Source organism: Gallinula chloropus, assembly GCF_964237585.1.
Source record: "Gallinula chloropus genome assembly, chromosome: 4".
NCBI lineage: Eukaryota > Metazoa > Chordata > Aves > Gruiformes > Rallidae > Gallinula > Gallinula chloropus.
Window position 1 is genome coordinate 3,820,801 of NC_140088.1, and position 26,559 is coordinate 3,847,359.

At 47.3% G+C, this 26,559-nt stretch overlaps 1 protein-coding gene across 1 annotated transcript in view; it reads right to left on the minus strand.

Annotated features, from left to right (window-relative positions):
• The window catches only part of ADCK1 (aarF domain containing kinase 1), a gene marked incomplete at its 5' end in the record, with an annotated part of 71,944 nt that overhangs the window by 15,187 nt on the left and 30,198 nt on the right, over nt 1-26,559 (minus strand). The window contains 3 exons of the mRNA XM_084264057.1: nt 2,130-2,246; nt 6,531-6,689; nt 10,366-10,524. Coding sequence (XP_084120183.1) covers nt 2,130-2,246; nt 6,531-6,689; nt 10,366-10,524 — 435 coding nt within the window. The remainder of the gene's footprint in view (nt 1-2,129; nt 2,247-6,530; nt 6,690-10,365; nt 10,525-26,559) is intronic.

Here is a 26,559-nt window from a genome sequence, read left to right on the forward strand (position 1 = left end):
GACAGCTTGCTACCTCCAGAAGTTTAAGAAAATTTAAATAAGCAACCTAAGTTGCTTTATTATTTAAGTAAGTCCTAGGGAGCTACACGATGCTAACTAACTCGATCTCAGAATCGATCTGCTGTCCAAGAACTGTGAGGAAGCCCAGCTCAAAATCTGAATGTAAATACTGGTCAAGAGTCCTGCAAACGCCTCAAATGAAGCCTTTCTCACTATTTCAAGACTTGAGGAATACTCACTCTTGTATCTGAGTGCTATAGGCTAGATCTGACTTCTGGTGTTATTGCAAAAGGAAAGGGTAGGATAAACTGACTCAAAGAAATGACTCTCTCACTTTTGACCAGTTGCTTTGTCTGGGTCAAAGGAGCTGACTGGGTGACTAGGCTTTTAAAATCTCTCTTGATAGCAAAGTCCATGAGTTACCATGTTCTCATGAGTAACACTATGGTACTTTTTGCAGACAAGATGCACCTTTCAGACACTTGCCTTGGTAAATACAAAGGGAGATCATCAGAACAAAATAGACACAGAGGAGCTGCGTCTACCTCTGATCAGCTGACAATGACTTCTGTGATGCCCTGGTGGGAGGGAGGAGGAAAACCAGTGACCCAAAAGCTTTAAAGCCTTCCTTGATGGAGGCATGAAAGGAGAGAGACCACACTATTTATGGCTGAGGTTGTATTTAAGAAGTCCCTTGAATTAAAACAAACCAGACATCTTACAGGGAATAAAGCGTCACTCACTGTTGCCCATTGACCTTGGCTTGTTCATCACAATTACAATGGAAAAACAGTCTCAAAATCTACTTTAACCTCAGACCTTCCTTTCCTGTATTCCAGTGGAGAAACACATGAAAAGGTGCCTGCCTTTCTGCCTGCAGAAGTTGCTAGAAAATGTCTCGTGACTTCTCTTGGGTGCAAGAGCAGAGGAAGAGGTAAAGAGAAACAGGCAGGTTACTCAGTCCTCCACCAGTAACTCGGCTGAGCTCTTTAGGCTGAGAAAGAGCTGCATGCTAACTCAGGGAGGCAGCTGAGAAGATACTCTCAGCATTCTCCCCCTGAGGGGCATACCAAACTCACAACTCCCCTCCTTCGAGAGGTCTGTGTCATGTTCCTAACTGATGCTGCATGAACTTTGCCATGGATAGAAAGGGAGTGGAGAGGAGGAAGAGTGGCAGCAGTCAGATTTCAGAGGTGAGTGGACAGGCAGATTAAGCACAATTGATTTTATGCCGTAGCTCTTTGATAGCCAGTCAACCAAGTGCAGTCTGAGGCTCATCGACAGGGCACAGGGGAAAGGCAAGCAGCAGTGCCTCAGTCAGCAATCACTGACTGGGAGGGGTGGCTTGACACACTGTCCAACGGCTCAAAACCCTTTCCCCAGGCATCTCCTCAGCCATTCTGAGAACTTATACCTTCTTTTCCTCAAGAATCAATCAGCCACAGAGAATTCAAAGTGTTCTCCTGCCTTCACGTGACACAGCCAAATTATTTCACTCATAAGGGAAAGGCAGGCTCTCCAGGGATGAAATCTGGCAACTGTTTAATGAAGGACTGCAAAACTACACACTAACACAGGACCAGGAAGCAAAGAAGAAAACTGTTGCATCTGGAAGAAAAAGGGAGATTCTTGGCTGAGAGTCCAGCACTCTCATCGCTGTAATCATGTAAGACCTTTGATTTATGTCTTCATAAGGTGGCAGCTGTTGGGGTATAAAAGCTACATCCTATGCCCTTGCCCAGGAGAAAGTTAATGCAGAAAAAGCAGAGGAGAAGGGGGACAAAAAGAATCAGAAGCTGAAGTTGATCTTTATGGCAACAGGAACTGTACTCTTGGAACAAACCATGGGTGTAATATGACAGCATGGACATCTTTCACTACCTGTCTCCTTGAAGTTCTCTCTAGCTGTGCAGCCTACAGAAGACTGTTCCCTCCTGAGGTTTATGTGCTTTTTCCCAGAAGCACAAGAACTGAGATCTCTAAGACTGACAGCTCTATTCACACCTGGCTGTGCTCCCTTTTCTGCCCCATCCTGTCCTGTGAGCCTTATTTTGCATCAACATCAGCTGATGCCAACATCAGTCTTGCATTGCCCAGCATTCCCAGTTCAGAAACACCTGAGGAACTACCTCATTGACATCGATGCCATTCCTCTCCATGTAGGCCCTGTCATTCACCTGTCCCCCTTCCATGAACTCCATGAGAAGCACACGCCTTGTGGAGAGCTCCCAGTAGATCCTGGGGACCTGAAACAGGAACAGATGGGTTAGATCAAACAGGCTGGGAAAGGAAAGAGAATGTATCACACACAACCCAGGAAAGGAGGAAAAAGAAAGAGGCTGAAGCGAGGACTTGCTTTTTTCCTGAGCACAAGGGAAGTAAATCCACCTACAAGCCTCTTCCCCAGGACAGTGTTGGTGTGTGCAAGGACAACACACCAACTCAACAGCAGCAGGATCTGTGCTCGTGCAACACTTCAGAATCACAGAATCACAAGGTTGGAAAAGACCTTTGAAGATCATCAAGTCCAACCATTCCCATCCTAAGCTAAACCAGATCCCTAAGCACCTCATCTACCCTTTTTTTGAACATTCCCAGGGAAGGTGACTCAGCCCCTCCCTGGGCAGCCTGTTCCAGCCCTGACAACTCTTTCAGTGAAAAATTTCTTTCTAATGTCCAATCTAACCCTGCCCTGGGGCAGCTTCTTGCCATTTCCCCTTGTCCCATCTCCTGTCCCCTGGCTGAAGAGACCATCACCCACCTCTCTACAACCTCTCTTCAGTTGTAGGTGGTGAGAAGGTCTCCCCTCAGCCTCCTCTTCTCCAGGCTGAACACCCCCAGCTCCCCCAGCCGCTCCTCATAGGATTTGCCCTCCACCCTCTTCCCCAGCCTGGCTGCCCTTCTCTGCACATCATCAACATCAGCTTCAGGCCCCGCTTTACAAGACTTTGACCACCTCCCACTCCCACTGGTGTCTGAGGGCTTTCTTATCTGCTCTGGCTGGGCTGTTTAACTAGTACCTATTGCAAGATTCTGAATCATCCACTCAGCTCCTTCAGACAGGAACCACATCTCGCTTGCTACGCACAGGGCCCACTTATCCAGCTCTAAAAATGAGAAGCCGTCGTCACAAATTGTATCTCCACAGTGCCCCTTGGAACACAAATGCCTCTGAGCTGACAAACCCTGTGTACTTAGGCCATCTGCAATTGAACTGGGAGAGAAATCAAGTGTCACAAATAAGGGGCTTGTTACAGAAACCCTGGGAGACCCTTAACTATCTTCTTGCCAACGTGACACAGTAACGAGTGTAAAATGTCAAAGCACTTTTCGTTCAATACCCAGTAAATCAAGCTGAGTGAGGGACAAGGAGGAGGCCCCGTGTCACCCAGGGAGGCAGTGGCATAACCAGCTCTGGTTCCTCCTCTTCCAGCTTCTCTCTCCAGTCATATTCTTTCTGTGCTCAAGTCCCCTTTGGATATTCCTCATGTCACTGTGCTGGCCAGTCTCCCAAGCTGACTGGGTTTGCCCTTGCACACAGGTACGTTTTACCAGAGATATAAGGGAGCTCCACCCGCTCCCACTGCTGTGCCCCAGTGCAGACAGACACATTCTGGATCCTGTCAAGAGGGCACAGGCTGTGCAGCTCTTCTCTGCTGCCCCACTCATCTGTGTACTCAGGACCTCACACTGCAAGGGCCCAGCACCACAGGACAGAAGGAGGTAAGAGGTGGTGTCCACCTAGTGCAACCAAAGTCAGGGGAGCGTGTCAGTCCTCTATTGCTCCCAGTGTCAATCCATTTAACCTCACCATCTATGTGACATTTTAGCTCAAAGTCTCCTTTGCTGAGCAATTCCAGTGTCCCTCAATTCCCTCGTTCAAAGCAGTGGGCATACTTTGCATGTTAACCTTGCATAGACTTTGATGCCAGGATCCATTATTCCCTCTTTGCTCTGCCCTTGTGAGGCCCCAGCTGGAGTCCTGTGTCCAGAGCTGGGGCCCCCAATATAAGAAAGATGTGGGACTGTTGGAGAGGGGTCAGAGGAGCCACGAAGATGATCAGAGGGCTGGAGCAGCTCCCCTACGAAGAGAGGCTGGGGGAGCTGGGCTGGTTCAGCCTGGAGAAGAGAAGGCTGCAGGGGAACCTCATTGCAGCCTCCCAGTACCTGAAGGGAGCAGAGGAACAGGAGGGGAATCAACTTTTAAGAAGAGCAGACACTGGCAGGACAAGGGGGATGGATTAAAACTAAAAGGAAGATTTAGATTAGATATTAGGGGTAAATTTTTTACAGAGAGAGTGGTGAGGGGCTGGAACTGGCTGCCCGGAGAGGTGGTGGATGCCCCGTCCCTGGAGGTGTTCAAGACCAGGTTGGATGGGGCCCTGGGCAACCTTGTGTAGCTCCAGGCCTGGAGGTTGGTGCCCCTGCCTGTGGCAGGGGGGTTGGAGCTCTGTGATCCTTGGGGTCCCTTCCAACCCAGGCCAGTCTATGATTCTGTGATTCTATGATTATGTGCAAGGGGAATTCAGTTCCTCCCAGCTTATCTGGATGTCCACTCTTTGCAGAGTTAGACTGGTGAGAAAGCAAACCAACTCCAAAACTAACAGTTCCCCAGCCTACCTACCTCACTGATCCCTGCTGCCTTAGATCCCTTCAGATGACATTCATTCTTGCCTCCAGATTTACAGGGGCAAGTCAGCAGGCTTGTACAGCACGATCCGTGCTCTCAGAGGTGCCTGCCTCTCTCACAGCCAAATTCTTCAGTGATTTTTTTTAATTACTCACAGATGTTTGGCTGTAATGCTAGTGCATGGAAACAATTTATCTCTGGCTTTAAAAGCTCAAACAGGTTCACAGCACAAAATCCACTCCTCAGCTTTCTAGCGTGTTTAGGAAAATTAATGACACAGGAGCCCAATTCTTCCCTTGCCTTTGGGTGATGAACACGTCCCTGAATTGGCAGGTCAGACAGGAGAATCCATTATTTAGCCATCTCAAGCCATTTGTTATTGTTACACATATTGATATCAGGATAGCTCCTTAACCCAGCAAGGAGGCGATTGGCCGTCTCCATGGGGATTTACTTCACAGTATCCTAGTTACAGCTGCAAGAGATACAGCTCTCCAAGGTGCATCACTTCTGATAAGCACTCACTCAGCAAAATCACTGGCCTTTGGCCTTCTGTAGCCCTGCTGGCTTTTAGCTATGTGTGCCTACAAGAAGGTCACTGGTGCCACTGGGCTCCAAAAGGACTGCCCCAAACCTGGAATCGGGTGACAAGGAATTACAGCCCTCACAGGGAGGAAGCAAGTCAAAAATGGATGCATCAGCCTACAAAAGCTAACAAAAACTCACTTCATTTCAGGCATGCCACTCCTGGGCATGAACACAACTGTGTTATTACCAAAACACTCACAGTGGAGTCTTCTGCACAGAATCACAAGGTTGGAAGAGACCTTTGAAGATCATCAAGTCCAACCATTCCCATCCTAAGCTAAACCATATCCCTAAGTACCTCATCTACCCTTTTTTTGAACACATCCAGGGAAGGTGACTCAGCCCCTCCCTGGGCAGCCTGTTCCAGCCCTGACAACTCTTTCAGGAAAAGATTTTTGTCTAATGTCCAATCTAACCCTGCCCTGGGGCAGCTTCTTGCCATTTCCCCTTGTCCCATCTCCTGTCACCTGGCTGAAGAGACCATCGCCCACCTCTCTACAACCTCCCTTCAGGTAGTTGTAGGTGGTGATAAGGTCTCCCCTCAGCCTCCTCTTCTCCAGGCTGAACACCCCCAGCTCCCTCAGTCACTCCTCATAGGATTTGCCCTCCAGCCCCTTCCCCAGCCTGCACGTGTGAGTTTGAAGATGTGAGCTTGTGTCTTTCCAGGAATGAGATGTGTACGTGCCTGGTTGTACCTCAGATGTTTGTCAGTGACTTCAGAGTGTAGCAGGGAAGGTGAGGTAAGACTGTCAGTGGGGAAGAGCACAACATAGGTGCAGCTGACATGCATGCACCACCCCTGGATATGTATGAAGGATGTATGCTCAATCCCAGAGTGAGACTATGGGGTTTTGCAGGAAGAAGGATTTATGTGAACATGCTTCCTCCTGACATACACAGTGTCCTCAGTCCTACTTGGCATCATCAGCTTCAGCCTAACTTTTCTATTTTACATGTATTTCTTGCCCTCAGTTGAGATCAAGCCCAGGAAAAGGTATCATCAGATGTCTCAGCAAAGAATGGCAATTTCACAGGTCTCTAGACCAGTTTAGAAACAGTGTTTGGGAAAATGAGTAGCAGGCTCTGGAGACTCTTGGCTCCAACCCACCACTTCTCATCCAACATAGTGCCTACAGGAGGAAACAGACAAGGAGGAAGCATGTCTTGGAACAGTTCCTGGTCCATATCAGCAAAGACACAGAGGGAATGAACTCCATTCTCCCCCTGTACCTCCAGGTGGTAAATGAGGTGCACAAGTCATAAAGTGAGACTGTCAATGCACACACACACAGAGGAATATGTGCCCCCTCACCTTCAGGAAGTCAAAGTTCTTGAACATATGAGCAACCTTCTCAGCATTTCTGCCTTCATTGAGGAAATCCAGCTCCAAGGGCATATTCTTCTTAGCTTCTTCCACCAGCCACATGAACTCAAAATCTGGAAAGATCTGCTTCACAACCAAGAGGAGAATCTAAGAACAAGGAAACAGACAATCAGCTGCATCGCAGCTCCAAAGCCATGCACACACCATATACCTTACAGACAAAAAAACCCACCCCAGCCTGCACCCCAAGTGCTTGTAGGGTTCCTGCAGTATCATAATACAACACATGCATCATGCCATGGCCCTGCAACACAAATGTTGGCTTGCTGTTCCACACAGCATATCTGAATGCTGGCACTGGTACCAAAGGGAGCCCAACTGCCTGCTGCCCAGACCTAAGAGAGCAAAACCCCAGAGAAGATCTCACCAAGGTGATGGCCCAGGATTGACTCTCTTCTGAATCCTATAGTTCTGCAAGTCACTGGCTTCATGCAAACAGTCCTCAGATAATACAGAAGATTAACATCTAAAGTAAGACTTGTCACCTCTATGTTCCTTCTTCCACTGCTAAGCAAGAATTTTACTAGCACAGAAAATCCAGTGAGCAGGTCAGAGGAGACAGTGGAGTCAAGATACAGGTAGCAGGCTACATTAAAGGCCACTTCTGGTGAGGGTCAGAAGGAGACCTCCCACCCTAGTATCAGTTACAGCCATCCTCAGTGATGCTAAGGTGATCTTTTCTAAATATCATATCTCCACCATCTGGCATCCTCCTCTTCTTAATTAGGTATTCAGCTGCAAAGGGCCTTGAACAGCCCAGCTGAAAAGTTCCTGAAAATGGCTTTCAGCAACATTTAATAAAGGGACAAGTGACAATGCAGGCCTTCCTGAAGAAAATCAAGAATATGTGGTTGGATGGCATAACCAAAGCTGCACATTGAACATGGTTTCTCAACTGGTCCTTCCTTTGAGCAGAAACCATGCTCAATGTGCAGCTTTGGTTATTACATCCAACCAGTGTCACAAATTTGCACAAGCTGACAATTTAAACCACATCTTAAGGAAAACAACTCCTTGAGTCATAAAACAAGAACCAAACATAAACTGCAATCCATTTTGCTGTCTTTATCTTACTTGTTCTGTACATCCATCTGAAAACAAAACCAGACTTGTCAGTGTGTGTTCCTGGACAGTTTCTCTTTCTAGATCTCCCCCTGTTGAGATGGGGAATCCTGCACTGCAGGAGGAACACTCACAGGAAGCTGCTATCATGGAAATGTAATGTATGACAGAAAATAAATTTATGAGCCATCACTGCTCCTGTTCAGCTGTGTGAAAACGTTTGTTCCCCACCCCTGTCTCTACTTCTCTTATCTAAATGTCAGTTCCAAACTCAATGTTCCTTTAAAAATGTAATCACCAGGTTCCAGACACTATTGAATGATTTTTCTACTGTTATATCTAGAGGCATAAATCCTTTCAAATTTATGTCACCCAAATGAAATGTAACCAGCCATCTCCATGAACGTGTGTGTAAACTTTATAGGGGCTGCAGGATTATTTCACTGGTGCCTGATGTGAGAAAATTCACACATTGTTTTTTGCTTTCTCCAAATCTCTTTTGAATCAACTTGATCATCAGCAAGGACATACTTAAGTATTTGGCCTGTGCCTTTTCTGACATCTGTTTAACATATTGTCTTGAAAGAAGTATCCATATAAAAGCAGTGAGGTGTCTCTCTCTGGATTTATCAGATGCTGTACTGATTATTAAAGAGTCAGCACTAATGCTATGAAACCTCAAGTGAATTTAGTAATTTTCCATCTAGCTTTTCCCATTCAGATTCCTTCCCATCAAGTCTCTAAATAAGACCATCTCCATCAATATTTAAACCAACCTCCTATCCAGCTGCAGTGTCTGTCTGATTCTTAAAGAACCAGGACATCAGTGCCCATAACCTGGCTTCCAGTGCAGCCTACACAAAACCAGTCCCACCCAAGCCTCCAAGGATGCAGTTAAGCTCCACTACAAGTCTCCAAGGATGCATTTAAGCTCCACTACAAGTCTCCACAAGAGACCCTTTAAAAACAAGAACGCACATGTGATGTTTGAGACGCTTTCCCATAGCTGTGTGTACAAAACAGATCTCAAGGATGACAAACTAAACTGTCTGTAGAGAAAGGACAACACTAAATAACCAAAAGGTAACACACTGGTTTAGTTTCAAGTTTCCCAGGAGGTTTAGTCTAAAACCCACCAAAACAGGAATAATTTTTAAATTATTTGTTTAAATGTCTCTTACAAGTACAACCAGCAATCACAGCAACACAGTGTGAGGTTCTTCTGTTACACCCACTGTTAAAAGGGCAAATGTGCCAACATGGATCTAGGTATTAGCTCGTTCAATCCTCTGTTTGTCCTGGTCTCAGAGTCTTTCATTACCTCGCATGTCCTTCTTCCTTGACTGCTTAGTTTCTGTCCTGGGCAGGAGTGAAGGATGCCATAAGCTTCCTGTGATGGCTCCCATCAGACACACCACTGCAGTCAGTCCTGGAAAGGACCTGAACCAAATCTGAATCTGCAGCTGGACCCAAAGCAAGTTCAAACACTTCTCCGTTCTCAAACCAGCAATGAAACAGACAGAACCCATCTTACTGGGATATCTGTATTGAACCCAAAAATTTATTTCACTACAAGTTCAAAATCAATGTTCAGCTGCAAAATTATGTGCTCTAGCTGGAACCAGCTGTTTCTTTGCAGACTAGCCAAGATTGCTCAAAGCAGGGTGTTTCAGCTGCCTAAAGAAGCTTTAGTTGTGTGCTCCTTTGAGAGGGTGCTGGCAAGATCTTTGATTCCTGATCTCTTTTGATGGAGAACTGTATGTCATTGTATCAGCAGTACCCTCTCAATACTTAATAGACGTCCTCAGCTTAATCTTCCCCTCTTCAGTCCCATGGCCATATGGTAATATGCCATTGGATGTGCATATTACTCTGTGCACAGATACAGGCTTACTAGGAGAGCTGAAAGCTTTAGCATTACTGCTTACAAACCTAATCCTTCCCCTCTCCCTCCACCTCACCCCCATCTCCATTTCCTGTTCCCTGACAGACCACAGGCAGTGCCCCAGCTTTTCTCCAGTTCCTCCCTTCAGTCACCTAGATTTAGAAGCCTGGGAGAAACTATAGCATTGCACTGGGAATGAGTGGTATCAGCTATTCAGAAGAGGGACAGGATGCAGGCACTGAAACTTTTATCCTAGCAAAACCCCTCATTGGTGTGTCTGGACCTGTTAGATGACCTGCTCTGTATTTCAGTGGTTTTGTTTCCAGCATGAGTCAACTCAGTGTTAAGGTGTAGATCAAGAAACAGAACTAAGTAACAGCAAGCTCAGCCACTGTTGATTCCACAATGGAATTTAACTGGAAGAACACACTAATTATGAAGAATGAGTTTTCCTTGACCACACAGCCCTGAATGTCCAGCGACCTGAGACCAGTTTAATCTACCAGTTAATGGGCAAACAGGCAGAAAAGACACTCAGGACACACACTGTCTATTTTTTAAATCTCATATGGACTTGCTCAGATGTCATTCATGTTTATCTGTCTTCTCCTTCAACCTTCCTTCACTCTTACACTCTTTTTCAGCCTCTCCACCCACACAATTGCCCCTGCAGCAATCCCATAACACAGCATTTATCTCTGGGGGGTTTCAAAGCTACAGGACGGTGGCGTTATACCTGCTAACACCATGGGTGAACGTGGCCCCACACATTTCAAGGGCAAGTGCTCTGTAAGTCAAATCAACAGGTAGTTTTACCTCCATGAGCAAAATATCCTTGGAGCTCTGAGCTTGGACCTTCGGGTGCTGGATTTTCACTGCCACCGTTCTCCCATCCTGCAGCACTGCCTTGTGCACCTGGGCTAGTGATGCTGCTCCCAAAGGAGTGTCTTCAAAACTCAGGAAGAGCTCTTTTATCTGCCAGGAGAACAGAAAGAGGCATCAGCTTGGGGTGTCAGAGACTACCTACCCTAAGGAAACCCCTGCCAACAGCCCAGGGACATGGTGTGCCAAAGCTAGGCAGGCTTAGTCTTTTCTTCCTTCTTTCCACTGTTCCCTGCCTGGGCCTTGTCACCACTTGGCCTCCCAGAGAGACCTGCCAGGCACCAAAGTGCCCTGGAGATACTCTGGAGATACCCATGCCAGAGCCCCAGCAGCAGATATTATCTAGGGCATGGAGTAGCCAGGCAGCATGTGAGGGACAGCTCCAGGCTGTCCTGAAAACAGGTTGGAACGATTATGATCAACATCCTTGGCACTTATGGGTGCAGAAGCCACCAGCTGAACCTTTGCATGTAATTCCTTTGCAGATATTTAATACTACTCACCATCACACCCTGAAAACTAACAGTGTGTTCCCATGCTTGACAACAGCATTGGCCAGCTTACGTGGTGAGAGCCAGCACATGACAGTGTTACAGCTGGATTTGGGGCAGGGTGGACAAAAATTGCAGTTTGCATCTCTGATAATTTGGCCTGAAAACATGTTTTATGCAATGGACTTTCTCATGCCTCTAACAAAAATAGCTAGGGCTCTCACCTCAGAGAAAGAGCCAGGTGGGGACAGCAAAGCACTATGCAGGCAGGAAAGTATTATCAGCTCTGGGTATGAAATTCAGGACTAGGCAGATGAAGAAGTTAGATTCACCAGGAGGATGTCCAGGAAGCAAAAATTTAGCCCCAGGCAGCTCAGGCCCTGGAGACACTATTACCATGGCTTGTGGCATCAGCTTGGATGTCTAGCCATGCCCCTCCACAGAGGGAATCGGCTCAGAGGGAGTGCCCACATGCTCATGTGGCTGCCAGCACTGAGCTAGCTCGTGTAACCCTAGTCAAGGGTTACTGTCCTGCTCAGAGCAAGATGCAGACAAGCTCTGAGGTACCCAGCAGTCAGCAAAGGGAACCTGTCCCACCCCTCCAGCAGGCAGGGCTGAGCTGGGGGAGCAGCTGAAAAGCCTGTAATTTACACAGTAACAAAAAAGAAGGAATGTCAGTGCATTTTTATAACCTGCTTTTTAAAAGGTAATTAAAGATGGGAGCTGCAGCGAGCTAGTAATTAAATATGAATAAAGACCTTCTAAGCAAAGTCTTCATGCAAAGTGTTAAATGAATATTCTTTTTGCTGACAAGGAAGAAAAAATACTACACAAGGAGCAGCCTGTTCCCTCCTGCAGCTGCCGGGGAACCAGCCCCCTCCCACACCACCCTACCCCTTCTCTCCCATCCCCTTCCACAGAAAACTCTTGCTAGCAACAAACTACAGCATTTGTAGCAATTAGATTCCAACAGAGACTCAGCTGCCTCCAGTAATTCACTGGGAAGGTGCATTTTTATTTATTTATTTAATTCCCTCAGGTCCTGGCGGCAAAATCAATTAAGTAAAAACAACTGCATTTAAAAACAACTAGTTATGTGTTTTTTAATTACAGCAGGTCCATAATTCAAACCTATTGACATTCCTGTCTCAAGAGGAAAAAAAACAAAAAGGTTTTTCTCTCTCTTTCCACCCTGCCTGTTCTCTCTCACTGCTGGAGTTAGATTCTAGCTGCAGATTAGTATAAGGAAGAACATGCAGGGTGACAGAGGTCTCAAGGAACATGTGTTCAAGGCACACGGGGACTTTTACCTTCATGTGAAGTTTGTCAGGCAAAAAGAGGACCTGTTAAGAAGAGACTTAAGGTGGCCAGGACCATGTTGAAGCATGAGATACCATAAGGAGGAGGAAAATGCAAACTGAGAACTTGCCACACGAGGTCAAGCTGGGGCTTTCTTCAACTCTGTCACTACCCTACATCCTCATGTGAAGGGGATGTACCCTTCACAGAGTAGCTGCCAATATCTAGCTGTCGTAAGGCTGGTAACATCCTCCCAAAGGTTAAAGCACAGAATTGGAAGTTCACTGGCCTGAATCCAGTAAGGTACGTTTATAGTAAGCCCACATATAAATTGAATAAAATTCCATCTGCTCTGGATTTCAAAAGCTTTTAATTGCCTGCACTGCCAATCCAACCACGTTCACCAGCACTGAATGCGTGCGGAGGGGAGAGAGGAAAAAAGCTGCACATATTCCCTCTAGCAAGAACAATATATACTATATTCTTCTGAGGCTAAGCTTTCTAAGGAAACATCAGCTGAAAAAAAGCTGTCTCTAGGAGTTCTTTTGGGCAGAAGGATTGAATTTAAAAACTTATTTAGGACATGAAAGGCAGGCTAGCAGCCACGGCCATTAGAGCCAGCCCAAAGGCCCTGCGGCAGGTCAAGGGGGGACTGGGCCGCACCCACAGGCTGCGGGTGGGACAGCAAGGCCAAGGCCTGCACAGGGCCTCAGAATCGATGGCTCCTCCAGGAGCAGAACGCTGGAGTGTGTGGATGGGGGAGGGAGCAGATCACAGCCAGCTATTACACGAGCAGGTGTGAGGCTGAGATAAAGCAGCAGCACAATTATGGCGAGGCTCCAGGACCCCCCACTTAGCAAACCACCCTCATTCATTATGAAATTGTCCTTTTTGCAGCTTGCTGGAGGCAGCTAGTGCTGCTAATGCAGGCTGTGTCCCCCCCACACACACAGGCAAGAGCAAGCGAGAGGCTGTGTGACATGGAAGCAGAAAAGAGCTGAGCCGGGCTCCCATTCTGCCTGCTGGAAAGAGGGGTCCTTCCCAAGGGAGGGCAGCTGCACCCAGTTCATGCAGGCAGAGAGTTCTTGGAGCAGGCTGCAGGTTCTTACTGCTCACAAGCACACAGCTAACAAGCACCCTTAACAAAACCTCTCACCATCATTTCCAGGATGGATAATTAGCAAACAAAGGTCTAGGACGGTCTGGGAGCCCACCTGACATGGTGCTTAAGGACTGCTCAAGCTTCTTTCAGGCCACAGCTGGTCTCAAGGGGCTTTATCAAACTGGCTGTTACCATCTGTAATCCTGGCAGGAGATGAAACAAGCAGAATTTCCAGGCAGGTTTAATAAAGGTTTAAAAGAGAGAAAACGAACTTCAGGGCTGCTCTTCCAAAGGAGCAGGACAGCCAGCTGCAGGTTTACAGCTGTACAGGTGAGCGGCGTCCCAGCACGCAGTGGATTCCCTCACTAGCCTTCTGCCCAGCCAGCTCCCCATCCAGCATGTGCTCAACCAGCAGATGAATGTGTCACTGTACTTCACTGGCTGGAAACACAGCCCTGCTTCATTCTAAAGAATGAAGCTCGTTTCATTTTAAACATGCAAAATCTTGTCATGATTGTTGGTATTAGTATTCACACCTCAGGGAGCTGATATAAAAGCTCTTACAGGATCTATCTACTTAGAGACTTATTAGCATGTATTTTGTGCTGAGGTTGCACCTAGAGACCATCATTAAGCCCAGAGTGCCATTGTAGGAGGTGCTCAGCCACCGCAGGCCCTGCGCAGACTCACGCTTTCCAGGAGTCCCCAGCTGTCACCTACAGGCCTCCTCACAGGCTGGAGTACCTTCCCAAAGCACACACCACTCTTCCTGAGGTCTGCAGCACACACCAGCTGATGCTGCAACGCTGAGCATCAGAATGCCTCAGTAGTTTTTTATGAATCCTGCCCTTAAACACTTAGCAAGTTACTGGAAGTCAATTGGATTTAAGCTCCCAAATCCTGAGTCCTTTCTGAAAGTATTACCTTACCTGACCTGCCCAGCATGTTCTGAAAAGTCTTTGACAGAGCTGGGATTAAACCCAGATATCCCAAATTCTAGCCTGATGTCTTAATCTCCAAACCACATACGTTAAGTGTGCATGTCTTGCTAATTTCTTTTGAAATATACTGCCTCTTAATCCCACATTTTATATCCATATTACAATCACATATTACTGCCTGGTTTCAACCTGCCCACTCCACAGAAAGGTGATGTTTCCTTCCCTCTGCAGAAAGGATGCTAGCAAGGTACCCTGGAGCAGGAGCCTAAGTCATGGAGCCCCTTCCTAGCCCAGCACTATGTAACAACATCCCAAGTGGGATGTGGTGGCTCTACCCTGCCACAGTGACAGCAGATGAATGGCAGCCACGTGTCAGCAGTCTGTTCAGGACAGATTTAGCACATAGAAGGATGCAGAATCACCACCAGAAAGTCTGTCAACAGCCCAGCTTTGTTTAGCTCACAGGCTTGACCCCTTTTGGCATGGTGCTCCAGAACCCTGTATGTGGTACAGCCAGAATGAGTCCGCTAATGGGTCTGAGTTGGAATATTTTGCATTACAAGTCCTATCCAGAAGGTTTCCAGCAGTATTCAGGACAATTTGGGAAAATCCTCATTTCCCACTTACAAAGAACCTTTCCTCAAGTCTGCCAGAGCTGAGTCAGTCCAGTACAGGTGGTGTCAGGCTCATGGTTGCCACAACCTTTGGAATTCTCTTTATAAATACTAGGATCCTACTACTCACAAAAGTCTAAATGCCTTTCCTGGACTAGGTTTAAGGGGTGTGAACCTCACCCTAAGATGGTCATCTTTTCAAGAACATACACACAACCATCCATGTCACCCAGGACACACTGATCCCTACAAGTCTGCAAGACCAGAGCTCTAGGCTCGAGAAACTGTTACCTTGGAGTAGAGCAATCTGCTTCCCAGACACCAAACGAGGGTTTTTTCCATTGTCCCAGCCTTTCTATCCCCTCTCTATGAAAACAAAGTGTCACAGTGTTGCTCTAAGAATTATTAAGACAGCAAAAACTGAAAGATTAGATTTATCACAGCAGACAGTGGATTATGAAGAATAATTCATCAAGTGTCAGAACAAACAGCCCACAATTTATAGGTGGCTTTGTTGAATCAGTGAAATCTGATTGGACTTCTCCCCACCTAATGAATGCCAAACCTAATTGATGGTTCCTAAATGCATCTGTCAAGAACATGTATTTATTAACTCAGTATTTTTAATAATATTGTAGATACACACAGAATAGTGGTTTTCTTCTGAATGGGTTCCCTGGTGTTCATATTACATACACATATAGGTGCACACTGACCAAAACCAGGACAACACCCCATCCAGATGGGTGTGGGTAAAAGGTATGGATGTATTCTAGTGCATAGAAACAGCTGCATAGGGCTTACCACACAAAATCCCTGCATCTTTCAGTGCTGTATTAGAAGGGGAGTGGGTAGTAGGTCAAGGGAGGTCTTTCTCCCCCTCTACTCTGCCCTGGTGAGTCCACACCTGGAATGTTGTGTCCAGTTCTGGGCCCCTCAGGTCAAGAAGGACGTAGAACTCCTTGAAAGAGTCCAGCACAGGGCCACCAAGATGATTAAGGGAGTGGAACACCTTCCTTATGAGGAGAGGCTGAGGGAGCTGGGCCTCTTTAGCTTGGAGAAGGCTAAGAGATGACATTATTAATGTTTTTAAATATGTAAAGGGCAAGAATCAGGAGGATGGAGCCAGGTTCTTCTCAGTGCTGGCCAGCAATAGGACAAGGGGCAGTGGGTGCAGCTGGAGCAGAGGAAGTTCCATGGGAATATAAGGAGGAACTTTTTCACTGTGAGGGTGACAGAGCACTGGGACAGGCTGCCCAGAGAGGTTGTGGAGTCTCCTCTGGAGACACTCAAAACCCACCTGGACACATTCCAGTGTGACCTAATCTAGGTGATCCTGCTCTGGCAGGGGAGTTGGATGTGATGATCTTTCACAGTCCCTTCCAACTCCTAATGGTCTGTGATCAAAATGAAACCCCTCCCAAAATGCCACAGAGAACAAGTGTCACCAGGACAGGGTCAGCTGGCACATTAAGCAAGAAGGTGACGTGGAAGAAAGTACTCAGGAGCAAATGAACTTCCAAGGCTGTTCTGACTGCAGGCATAAACACACCTCTGCCACGCTCTGGCTGAAGCCTAAGGAGGAAAGGGTCAAGGGACCCACAACAAACAGGTTCCATGTGAGTCACAGCCTGGCAGAGGGAGGCTCTGCCAAGGACTGCAAAGATGCCCCAAGGGCCCTGTCAGCAGTAAGCCTGCACAACAGCAGCAGTCCTGTGAGAAATAACCAGCTGCCAGAGCCTGAGGATATACAGGGACCTTGGGGAACACACATCACCTGTGCCTCATCTCAGATGCCTCTGATTCAGCTTTGAAAGCCTGTGGGCTTTGAGAAGTGTATGGAAGAGGAGGTGGTGGGGGACAAATGTCTACAGGCAGCTTTATGGGACTGTACAGAGAGTAGCATGGGGATGTCTGGGGGTATGTATTTAGAAAAGGTGGGCTACAATCATCTGATTGGCAGGCAGAGCTGTGCCAGGGCTTGCACAGAGAGATAAGGAGGATCATGAGACAGAGGATTTGTGGGCACAGCTTGTGTGGGAAATGGTAGGGAAAATCCTCCATCCACAGAGATGCAAGTGAAAAACGGGGTCAGGGCTGGAGAGGTGTTTGTGTATGTGTGCAGGGGTACAGCACTGAGGGCAGTGGAGGGCTGCAGTACAGGATACAGCTACAGGCTGGGCAAAGAATGGATTGAGAGCAGCCCTGAGGCAGTGTTGGAGGATGTGAAGCTCAACATGAGCCAGTAATGTGTGCTTTCAGCCCAAAGAGCCAGCTGTTTCCTGGGCTGCATCAAAAGCAGCATGACCAGCCAGTCAAGGGAGGTGACTCCACTCCCATGAGACCCCCTCTGGAGTACTGCATCCAGCTCTGGGCTTCTCAGCACAGGAAAGACAGAGACCTGTCAGAGCAAGTCCTGAGGAGAGCCATGAAGATGATCAGAGGGCTGGAGCACCTCTCCTATGAAGAGAGGATGTGAGAGTTGGGCTTGTTCAGACCAAAGAAGAAAAGGCTCCAGGGAGACCTTACTGCAGCATTCCAGTACCTGAAGGGTCCTACAGGAAAGATGGAGAGGGGTGCTTTGTCAGGGAGCACAGTGACAGGACAAGGAATAATGGCCTTAAATGATGTAAAGCTCATAAGCCAGTTACTGGTGCTGACTGTGCCTTGACAGGATACTGAAACACTGGCACACCTGGCAGGTCAGTCAAGGCAAGAAGCACAGCTGTACAGCAGTCCACACCACAGAGAACAAGGTGCAGGGACTGGAGAGAATTCAAGGTAGAAGAACTTACAAAGAGATCTGGATGGGACCCTGGGGTTTGTATCCTTTGCAGCCTACTCTCAGAAAAAAAAAACAGTGATCCAGAAAAGTAATTTGAGAGAAACATCTGCACAGCAAATAAATCCATGTCTGACTCTGCCAACAGCACCACTGGCACCATGCTGGGTAAAGGGTTCCATACATCCCCTACTAGCCAGTCACACAAACCCTGGAGCCCAGAGCTCTCTGCACTGATCCACAGAGGAATGTCCTATGCTAAGCCAGCCACATAATTTCCTGCTTCCTTCTTGTCAATCTCTCCTCTGAATATCACCCTCTCCTTTCTTCTCCTGCCCATATTTCCCCTACTTTTGATGTCTCTGCTCTGATGCATCTGCTCCTTCTGTAGTTTATATATAATCAGTCTCTTCTTCCTCTTCCTCACATGTTTTTTCCCTTGCCCCCAGATCTTGTCAGGCTTTCAGGTCCCTGGTTCAGTGGTGTAAGTCAGCTAATTTACTCTCCTTAAAGCAGTGTCTTCTCTCATGTAAATCACTCTCCAAACCCAGCCTGTGAAATGGGCTTGTTCACTAAACTCTATGAATAGGAAAGTAGGCACAGCTGGCCTATTCATAATCAACATAAAAAATAGATTAGCACTTTACAGATTAAACATTATTGTTTCAACAGTTAACATAAATCAACTACACTTACAGGCCCCAGCATTGCTGCTGCCACTGCAGGGTGACAAGCATTGCAAAGGGAAGGGCTGCCAGTCCCAGCTCGTTTGTCTTCCAGCCTGAATGCAAGTTCTGCCCTGGCACCCCCAGGGTGTACTGACAGAGGTTGTTACAAGGAGAAAAGCAGGCTAAGGAAACAAGGGTAGGGGGTTAATTTTGATTAATTCACATGCATTTCTAAGCAATCCAGCAAGCCTCCCTCCATTGTAGAGCCAAAATCCATACAGCCCCTCCCTAAGGCTGATGCAGCTCAAAATCAGATGGAGCAACGGAGTCAGCTCCTGGAATAGGAACAGGACAAAGAGCCTCTACACACTGACTGGTATCCAGCTCTGATTCCTATAGTTCCAAATCACTGGGATCCCATGGATGAGGTACAGCAGTTTGGTGGATCCTGCATCATCTAAACAGAGGCACCCATCTCAAAAAAAACATGCCATAACCTGGGGAGCCACCTCACCAAAGAAGGGCTGAGGACTGAGATGCCCTGCAGACGTGCTCCAAGGAGACCCTCTTCATGGGGTACCAGACACCAAGTCACTGGAGATGTTTCATCCAACACACTCTCATCAGTGTGCTATGGATAAATAAGAGAAACAAGGCCCACAGAACCAGGAGAGCCCATACCCTCCTCTCCCTCTCTGCTCACTCACTGAGAACCACCCAGTATCCTAAATTACAAACTTGGAGCAGCCAGCTTGTAATTCCTGAGACAGCCCTGATGATTGATTAGCAAAGGCCTTTGACAAGATATCCCATTAAGAACCAGCCTCACAGCTCTTTCAAACAAAAACATGAAGAAATAAAGGAGAGAAAGAGGTTAGGTTACAGTCCAAAGGACAAAGAACAGCCTAGGACAGGATGTGTGGGCTTACAGGTTTTCTTGACAGGCAGGGCAAAGACACGAGCAGTTCACAAAGGACAAGGCAGCATAAGTTACATGGAGAGACTTCTTGTAGTAACACCTCTTAACAAGCCCTGGGAATTTTAATTGTTCCAACCTCCTTCTAGCCTTCCTTGATAAATGGGAATAACAGTTAATAGACCTGAACCAATCAGTTACATCCAATAAGGTGTTTGGCAAAATTAGCTTTTTTCTCCACTCACAACTGATACCATCTCAGTTTCATTCATTATCTGAAATGAGCCAAGTAATGTATATTTTCTACTAATCATCTGAAATTTGGAAGGGTTGGTGCTGAACAGCCTCCTCCAAGAACTTGCCAATTTGAGATGGAGTGGTTCTGTGAGCTTTGTAAGGGAGAAACTCAAGGGTTTGCTTCAGCTGAGTTCCCCTGGCATGAGCAATAGGTCACGTGAGTTTATTGCTTTAGTTGTCACAGACAGCTTCACAAGTCTGGCTCTGAACCACACATCCTGTAAAACCAGAGCACTGCAAAGCTTACAGAAAATTAGAGTGCAAAATGCACTTAAAGTTCACAAACATAACTTGATTTCCAAAGGGGACATGAAGAAACTTGCTCTCTCTTGGGCTGGGCTGCCTACGAGGCACTGACACACTTTGCTCACAAAAGCTAAAAAACAACAAAAAATTATCTTTTAGACCCTTTAGATCCCAATTTTTGCTTCAATTGTCTACACACAAAAGTATGTAGTGTGAGGCTTCCTACAAGGAGAAGTTCCAATGTTCTCATCCATAGCAGCTTTTTCCCAGGAAGGTTAACTGAAGTTATCCTGAACTGCTTTCTATAGCTCAGCATCCTTCCATGGAATCAGGAGCTGTCTCTCAGGCAGGTTCCACAAGTGCCATAAAACAGAGCTTACTAGATTACTCTACATCTTAAAAATACACTTAAATACTATGTGCCTATCCTGTGTGTTAGGAAAATGCAGGTATGACACAGTCCCTATTGGCCCTTGTTTCATTTTATGCCATTTCTTTCATCTACACATTGCCAGAAGTCCCCAGACTCACTGCATTGTGTTTTCATGTTCCCAGTGGGTCAAGAACCAAGTCACTGGGCAAACACAGATTTCTGAAATAAAACAGATGCTAACCAGGCAAAATCAAGTAGGACATTGAAAGATCAGTGGGGCAGGCAGCTGACAGTCCCAGCTCCCTCAGCCTTTCCTCACAGGGGAGATGCTCCAGGCCCTTCAGCATCTCTGTAGCCTCCTCTGGACTCTCTCCAGGAGATCCCTGTCTGTTTGATCCCAGGGAGCCCAGAACTGGACACAACACTCCAGGTGGGGCCTGACCAGGGCAGAGCAGAGGGGGAGGATCCCCTCCTGTGACCTGCTGGCCACACTCCTCCTGATGCCCCCAGGATCCCATTGTCTCTCTCAGCCCCCAGGGCACACTGCTGGCTCATGGCCACCCTGTCATCCACCAGGACCCCCAGGTCCTTCTCCACAGAGCTCTTCTCCAGCAGGTCACCCCCAGCCTGTCCTGATTCTACCACCTCCACAGGATGTGGGCTCTGAATGCAGCCCCACACAGCTGTACTGTGCATTGCCAGCCAAGATTTATTGGCATCAGAGCAACACTTTAGGTGTCATCAAAACTCTGAGAGAACTGTACTGAAGGGAGTTTACCATCTGCAGGCAAGACACTGTGACCCAACAAATACCAAGCAGGTATGTCATGCACTAACCCCCAGGCACCTGAAAAATCAGTTAATTAAAGAAAAAAAGCATCACTAAGGATGCAGAACTGAACTACTCCCTACCAGGCCATGCCCAGGGCATTTTCTGATCTCAAATCTTTCACTTCCTTGCAGAAGACCCTCCAAAAGATCCTTCAGAAAATCCACTGTCCAATCTCCTGTGTTGTAAATCTTATTAACTTGAAGGAAGCTAAAGGAGATTATCCTTTAATCTATCCACAAAACCTCCTTCTCTTAGGCAATGGGCCTTAAGAGCACCCAAGAAGAGGTTGCCATGATCAGGACTCAGGCAGATCCTCTCCCCAGGGGCTATGAACAGAGAGAAAACCCACAGAAAGAGGGAGTACCCTGTCCCAAAGCTCCCCTGGCAGTAAGGGACAGCAGGCTGCCCTTGGTGTCAGTAACACTGGAGCCTGGAGACAGAGAGAGAGAGGACATAAGGAGCAAAGCCCAGTGGACTACCTGAGCCACACAGAGCTCCCTGTTCACTCTCCCCATCTACCCCTGGCAGCAGAGCAGCAGTTCTGGGCAGCAACTGCCCACACAAGGGCTTGGTGTAGGGGCACCCACTGTTAGATCTGCCAGCAGCTGGGGCCTCTTACCAAGAGACAGGGCAGGGAGAGCACGGAGGAGGCTGCAGCAGCAGCAGGACCTGCACAGGCAGCTGCTCCTGCCTTTCAGTTGAGTAATGCAGGCCCATTTGTTCTGGGTGACATTAATGCTATTCCCCATCCATCTCAGACTCTTTAAATTACCTTTTTATGGCCAAAATCCTTTTCATAATTGATAAAAATCTCTTTTTTATATCCCAAGCTATTGAAAAAAAATGTGAAGTTTTCTTATTCCTCATTATGGTTTTAATACAAATGTGCTTTCTATTGACAGCTGCTTGGAAGCCCTGAGAAGCCTGCTGAGAGAGGCTCAGAGGGGTGGGAGAAGGGCCAAATCCTCCTGGCCCTCTTTCCAGCCCCTCACACTATCACAGCAACAGCCACCACAGCCCAGCTGACTCTCAGGTGGGTATTGGAGGGTAGGTAACTTCATGCAGGAAGAGGAGATTACCTGTGATGGACATAACACCCCCAGCAGGCAGCAGAGGCTCCTGCTGATTTAAACATATGGAGCCAGCTACAGAAAGTGTCTCCTTCCCTTGGGAACAACTTGGGTGCTGCAGGACATGCAGTGTAATACCCAACAGTCTGTTGAAGGCCTAGCTGCTCTCCCACAGGGCTGAGCACTGCTTCAGCAGTTCTGCAAATCAGGAGTAAGCTCTGTGTCTCACCACAGCTTAAAATGCCAACCAACACTTCCAAAAGGAAGGGAATCAGTCCATCCTTCTCCCTTTCACTGGCACAGCAAAACCTGCCAGGCTGTACCAAGAGTGCATACAGAAAGAGGAGTAAAAAGAGGAGTCTCTTCTATTCCCCTGTCTTTTTTCAGGCTCCACCAGTTCAAGGGCAGGAAAGTCTCTTGCTGTGGGGTTGGCACCTCACTGTGGTCTCATTATAAATCTTTCCCAAGGGCATATGTTTTTGTCCCTCCCTGTCAAAGGGCCGTGTGGCATTGCTGCACATCACTGCAGTGACCACACTCCCAGGTATATATGGGCTGTGGATGAATAAAGCTTGTGTACCCCACCTAGAACACCCTCTGGGAACCTTGGGACAAGTTAAGGGAGAGGGACAAAGGGCAGTGTCCTCCTGAGCCACAGTTTTGCTGCAAGGACAATGATTTCTCAGATGAGAAGTACCTGTTTCTTACTGCTCAGCTCTAGTGCCACACCAGGGAAAAGAGCAGGGATCCAGGGAAAGCAAAGCCCTTCAACAGAAGGCTGGGTCCCCCAAGCATTGCTGTCTCTAAACATGCATCCTGCTGCACAAACCACAGCACAGGAGGTTCCTCCACCACACATGCTTTGCTTACAAATCACAGTCAACTCGCTGACATATCCTGCCCTGCTCAATCAGGGAGCTCCATTATTGGATGGCTGCAGGAGGCTCCTTGCAAATGGCAAAATAGTCCTTGAACAACAGGTAAAAGCTGCAATTAACTGGGGATGAAAAGGATGGTCTCCTTGGAGGTGCTGGCTAATCAAGCAATTAGAAACTACTTCCCATTACCTGCACTCCCACAAAGCAGAGCTGGACTGACATCCTTCCAAATGACTGTCTTTCCATCAATTTAAGCCCTTTATACAATTTGGCTTCAGCAGAGACAAGTCTCAACCTCTGGGCTCTCCCCACACCTTTCTATCAGCTTGGAACAAAGCAAGGACTGGAAGCAGCACATTCAGTCACTGGTGTGTTGTAAAACAGAATGGAATAGAATGTGTTAGGTTGGAAGGGACCTTAAAGGTCATCTAATCCAACCCCCCTGCAGTAAGCAGAGACATCTTTACAAGATCAGGTTGCTCAGAGCCCCATCAAGCCTGACTTTAAATATCTCCAGGGATGGGGCCTTCACCAGCTCTCTGGGCAACCTGTTCCAGTGATTTACCACCCTCATACTGAAGAACTTTTTCCCAATATCCAACCTAAGCCTACCCCTTTCCAGTTTAAAACCATTACCCCTTGTGCTATTGCTGTGTGCCCCTGTGAACAGTTCTTCCCCAGCTTTCTTACAGGCACCTTTCAGGTACTGGAAGGCTGCTAGAAGGTGCCCCAGAGCCTTCTCTTCTCCAGGCTGATCAAGCCCAACTCTCTCAGCCTGTCTTCACAGGAGAGATGCTCCAGCCCTTGGATCATTTTTGTGGTTCTCCTCTAGATGTGCAGAGGTATTTTAGGAGTAGAAAGAGGCAAAGAGTGTGCTGGCATAGATGGGAGTACACAGCAAAGTCAGGAGATGTCACAGAATCTAAACTCATTATCACTGCACAGTGACACAGAGAAGTGAGACCCACAGACCCATGTTAGCAACTTGCACTGGACAGTGCTAGAGCCAGACAAAAGTGAGACAGCAGGGCTATTTCAAAGAACAGGGTTGTAAAAAACCTGCCAAGTCATTGTGCAGGCACTCAGTCCTGTAAGGAAGGATGCACAGCAATGGCCTTGATCAAAGCAGAGAGAAGCAGACAGACTTTCCAAGGGGAGGGGCAGGTTTGCAATAGTCTGGTCAGTCTTATCACTGAGTGAAAAGCTTCTCTGAGCACCTTTGCCCAAGAAAATCGTGCACAGGGAAAGTACAGGAAGCCCTTCTGACAGACACCAAAGGGCTTTCAAGTTTGACCAAAGGCCTTGGTCAAACTCAGAGATGCCCCTGGGTTCTGCACCTCTGCTCTGACACCAAACCAGCATCACCTCCTCACCCACCCCTGTATCCCATGGCCACAAGCCAGTCTCTCCCAACAGACCTGCCCCTACTCCCAGCACAGGCTAAACATTTCATCCATCCTTTCCAGTTTCCAGGCATGATTATTTTGCCCTTTTAAGGTGCAGTCACTCCAAAAGATTCATCTTCCAGAGCCTTTCATCAGTCTTTCTCCCTAAATGCCTGGTGCTCACATTTCACCAGCCATTGGTTGGGTTTGTTCTGCAGGCACCTTGTTGAGTTCAACAGCTGAACCAGCCTCTTCCCCTGTGTCACTAATAACCCTGCAGAGAAGATGACAATTGTAGGGTAGGGAACATACTAATTTCATGTTCATTTTCTGCATCTGGCACTTTTTCACTTTCAGAACCTTGTTCAAGCAGGGGAGATGAGAATAGAGGTAAGAGACTCTTTCATTGATATCTCATCACCCATTCTTACACACAGCTTTTCCCATCTGACACAAGAAACCCATCCAGAACAAGCCCCACCAGTGGTATCTCCCCTACCTCTCCAAAAGACTCTCAACTCTATGATCCTGATGGTGAGTGTTTCCAGGAGTCATGGTAAAGACTTCTTTGCACAGCCTCTCCCACTGCTACTACTCATGCTGCCCTGAGAATCCCACCCCCATCCCAACCTCTGGCATACAGCTCTCAAGAGAAGGATCACTTCACAAATCACAAAACCACAAGGTTGGAAAAGACCTTTGAAGATCATCAAGTGCAACACTTCCCACCATCCCTTAGTCAGACCACTGTGGCTGAGATTAGACAGCCAGAGTCTGCTCACTACCCATTATGTCCATCCTGATGATCCCTGCCAGGTACATTTAAACCAGAGCAAACCCCACCAGTCAGTATATATGTTGCTTTCCCTTCTTTGCCATGATCCTGGCCTAGAACAGGAGTTCCCTTAGCAGCAGAGTGTTACCCAAGTCTGCACAGTGACAACACAGCCATGCTGAACTGCTGGAAACCCACCTCATAAACCCTTTGCCCAAAAATCAGTTCCATTGGCACGCTCTCCATTTAGACCAGTTTTCCCACAAAACCACTCCATCTGTCAAACATCCATGCCCCTGGCAAGATTCTCAGGAGTGGATGACACCAGAAGACAGCCCATTTCTAAATGGCTGAAGACACACACAATGCTTCTATACACAAAACTGGCTTATTTGATCTTTGTGCCCTTTTGCAAGCTCGTGGCTAATTTGTCAGCTTGTCACGTTCCTCCCAAGGTATCTCTTTACTTGCAGTTGCTGTTTCCCCCATTTGTCCTGCACTGATCCAAACTTGAGATTCATCTGAGAAGCCTGCTCTTGTGCTTGATGGGGGATCTGGAAATCTTACCACTGAATTTGAGAGCAGTGGGATTAGGCCTATGCCCCTGAGAAGGTTCCCTCACTCTTTTCTCTTTTATTTGAATTTATTTGCAAGTTCCCATGTGATGCTGGCCCCAACTGGGAAGGTTTCAGGATCCTCCTTTGTGCTCCTCTCTGCTCTGACACTCCTCTTTGCCCTTCTGCCATCTATATTTCAGCAAAGTATATTGTATTTTAAATGTACTGAGAATGTAGCTACACTGGAATTAAATTTGCTCCTGAAGTAACCCTGTTAAATCCTCTGGGCTCCAGCAAGACAACTTTGGTGCATTAGGTTCCCCAAGCCCTTTTTTTTGCTTTTAAATATCTTGATTTGGTACTAATGTAACTAATGGAAATAGGCATTTACCTCTGCTTTTAATACTGCCCAGTTTAACCAGCTCCTTTATTTTTTATAAATGCCATTCTCTTCATTTCTTTTTTATCACTGCTCTCCTTCTCTCATTAGCATTTCCTTTCTATCCCTTTCTTCCCATTTCTAGCTTTTTTTTTTCCCCCTCCCTCTCTCTGTCTCTTTAACATTAAATATTGCCCAGCACAACCCAGGTGGGTGAAGTGAATGCTAAGAGGAAAGGCTGCTGTGGAGACTGGATTCGAGATGCCTCACTGGGAATCAATGAGGCATGGAGGGCTCATCTAGCTCCCAAAAAGCTCCAAGCAACCAGGGCACATCAGTGGCAGCTGAACACACACTCAAGAGAAAAGCTGAGGGTCCACCTGTGAGCACCTGGCTCAGCCTGAGAGACACCACACACACTGAGCCAGGGCTGTGCCCATCCAGTGAGGGGTAACCTCGGAGTGGCTTTCTGTGGCCTCTGCAGAGGAGAGATGGAGGCCCACGGAGCAGCAGGGCTCTGAAG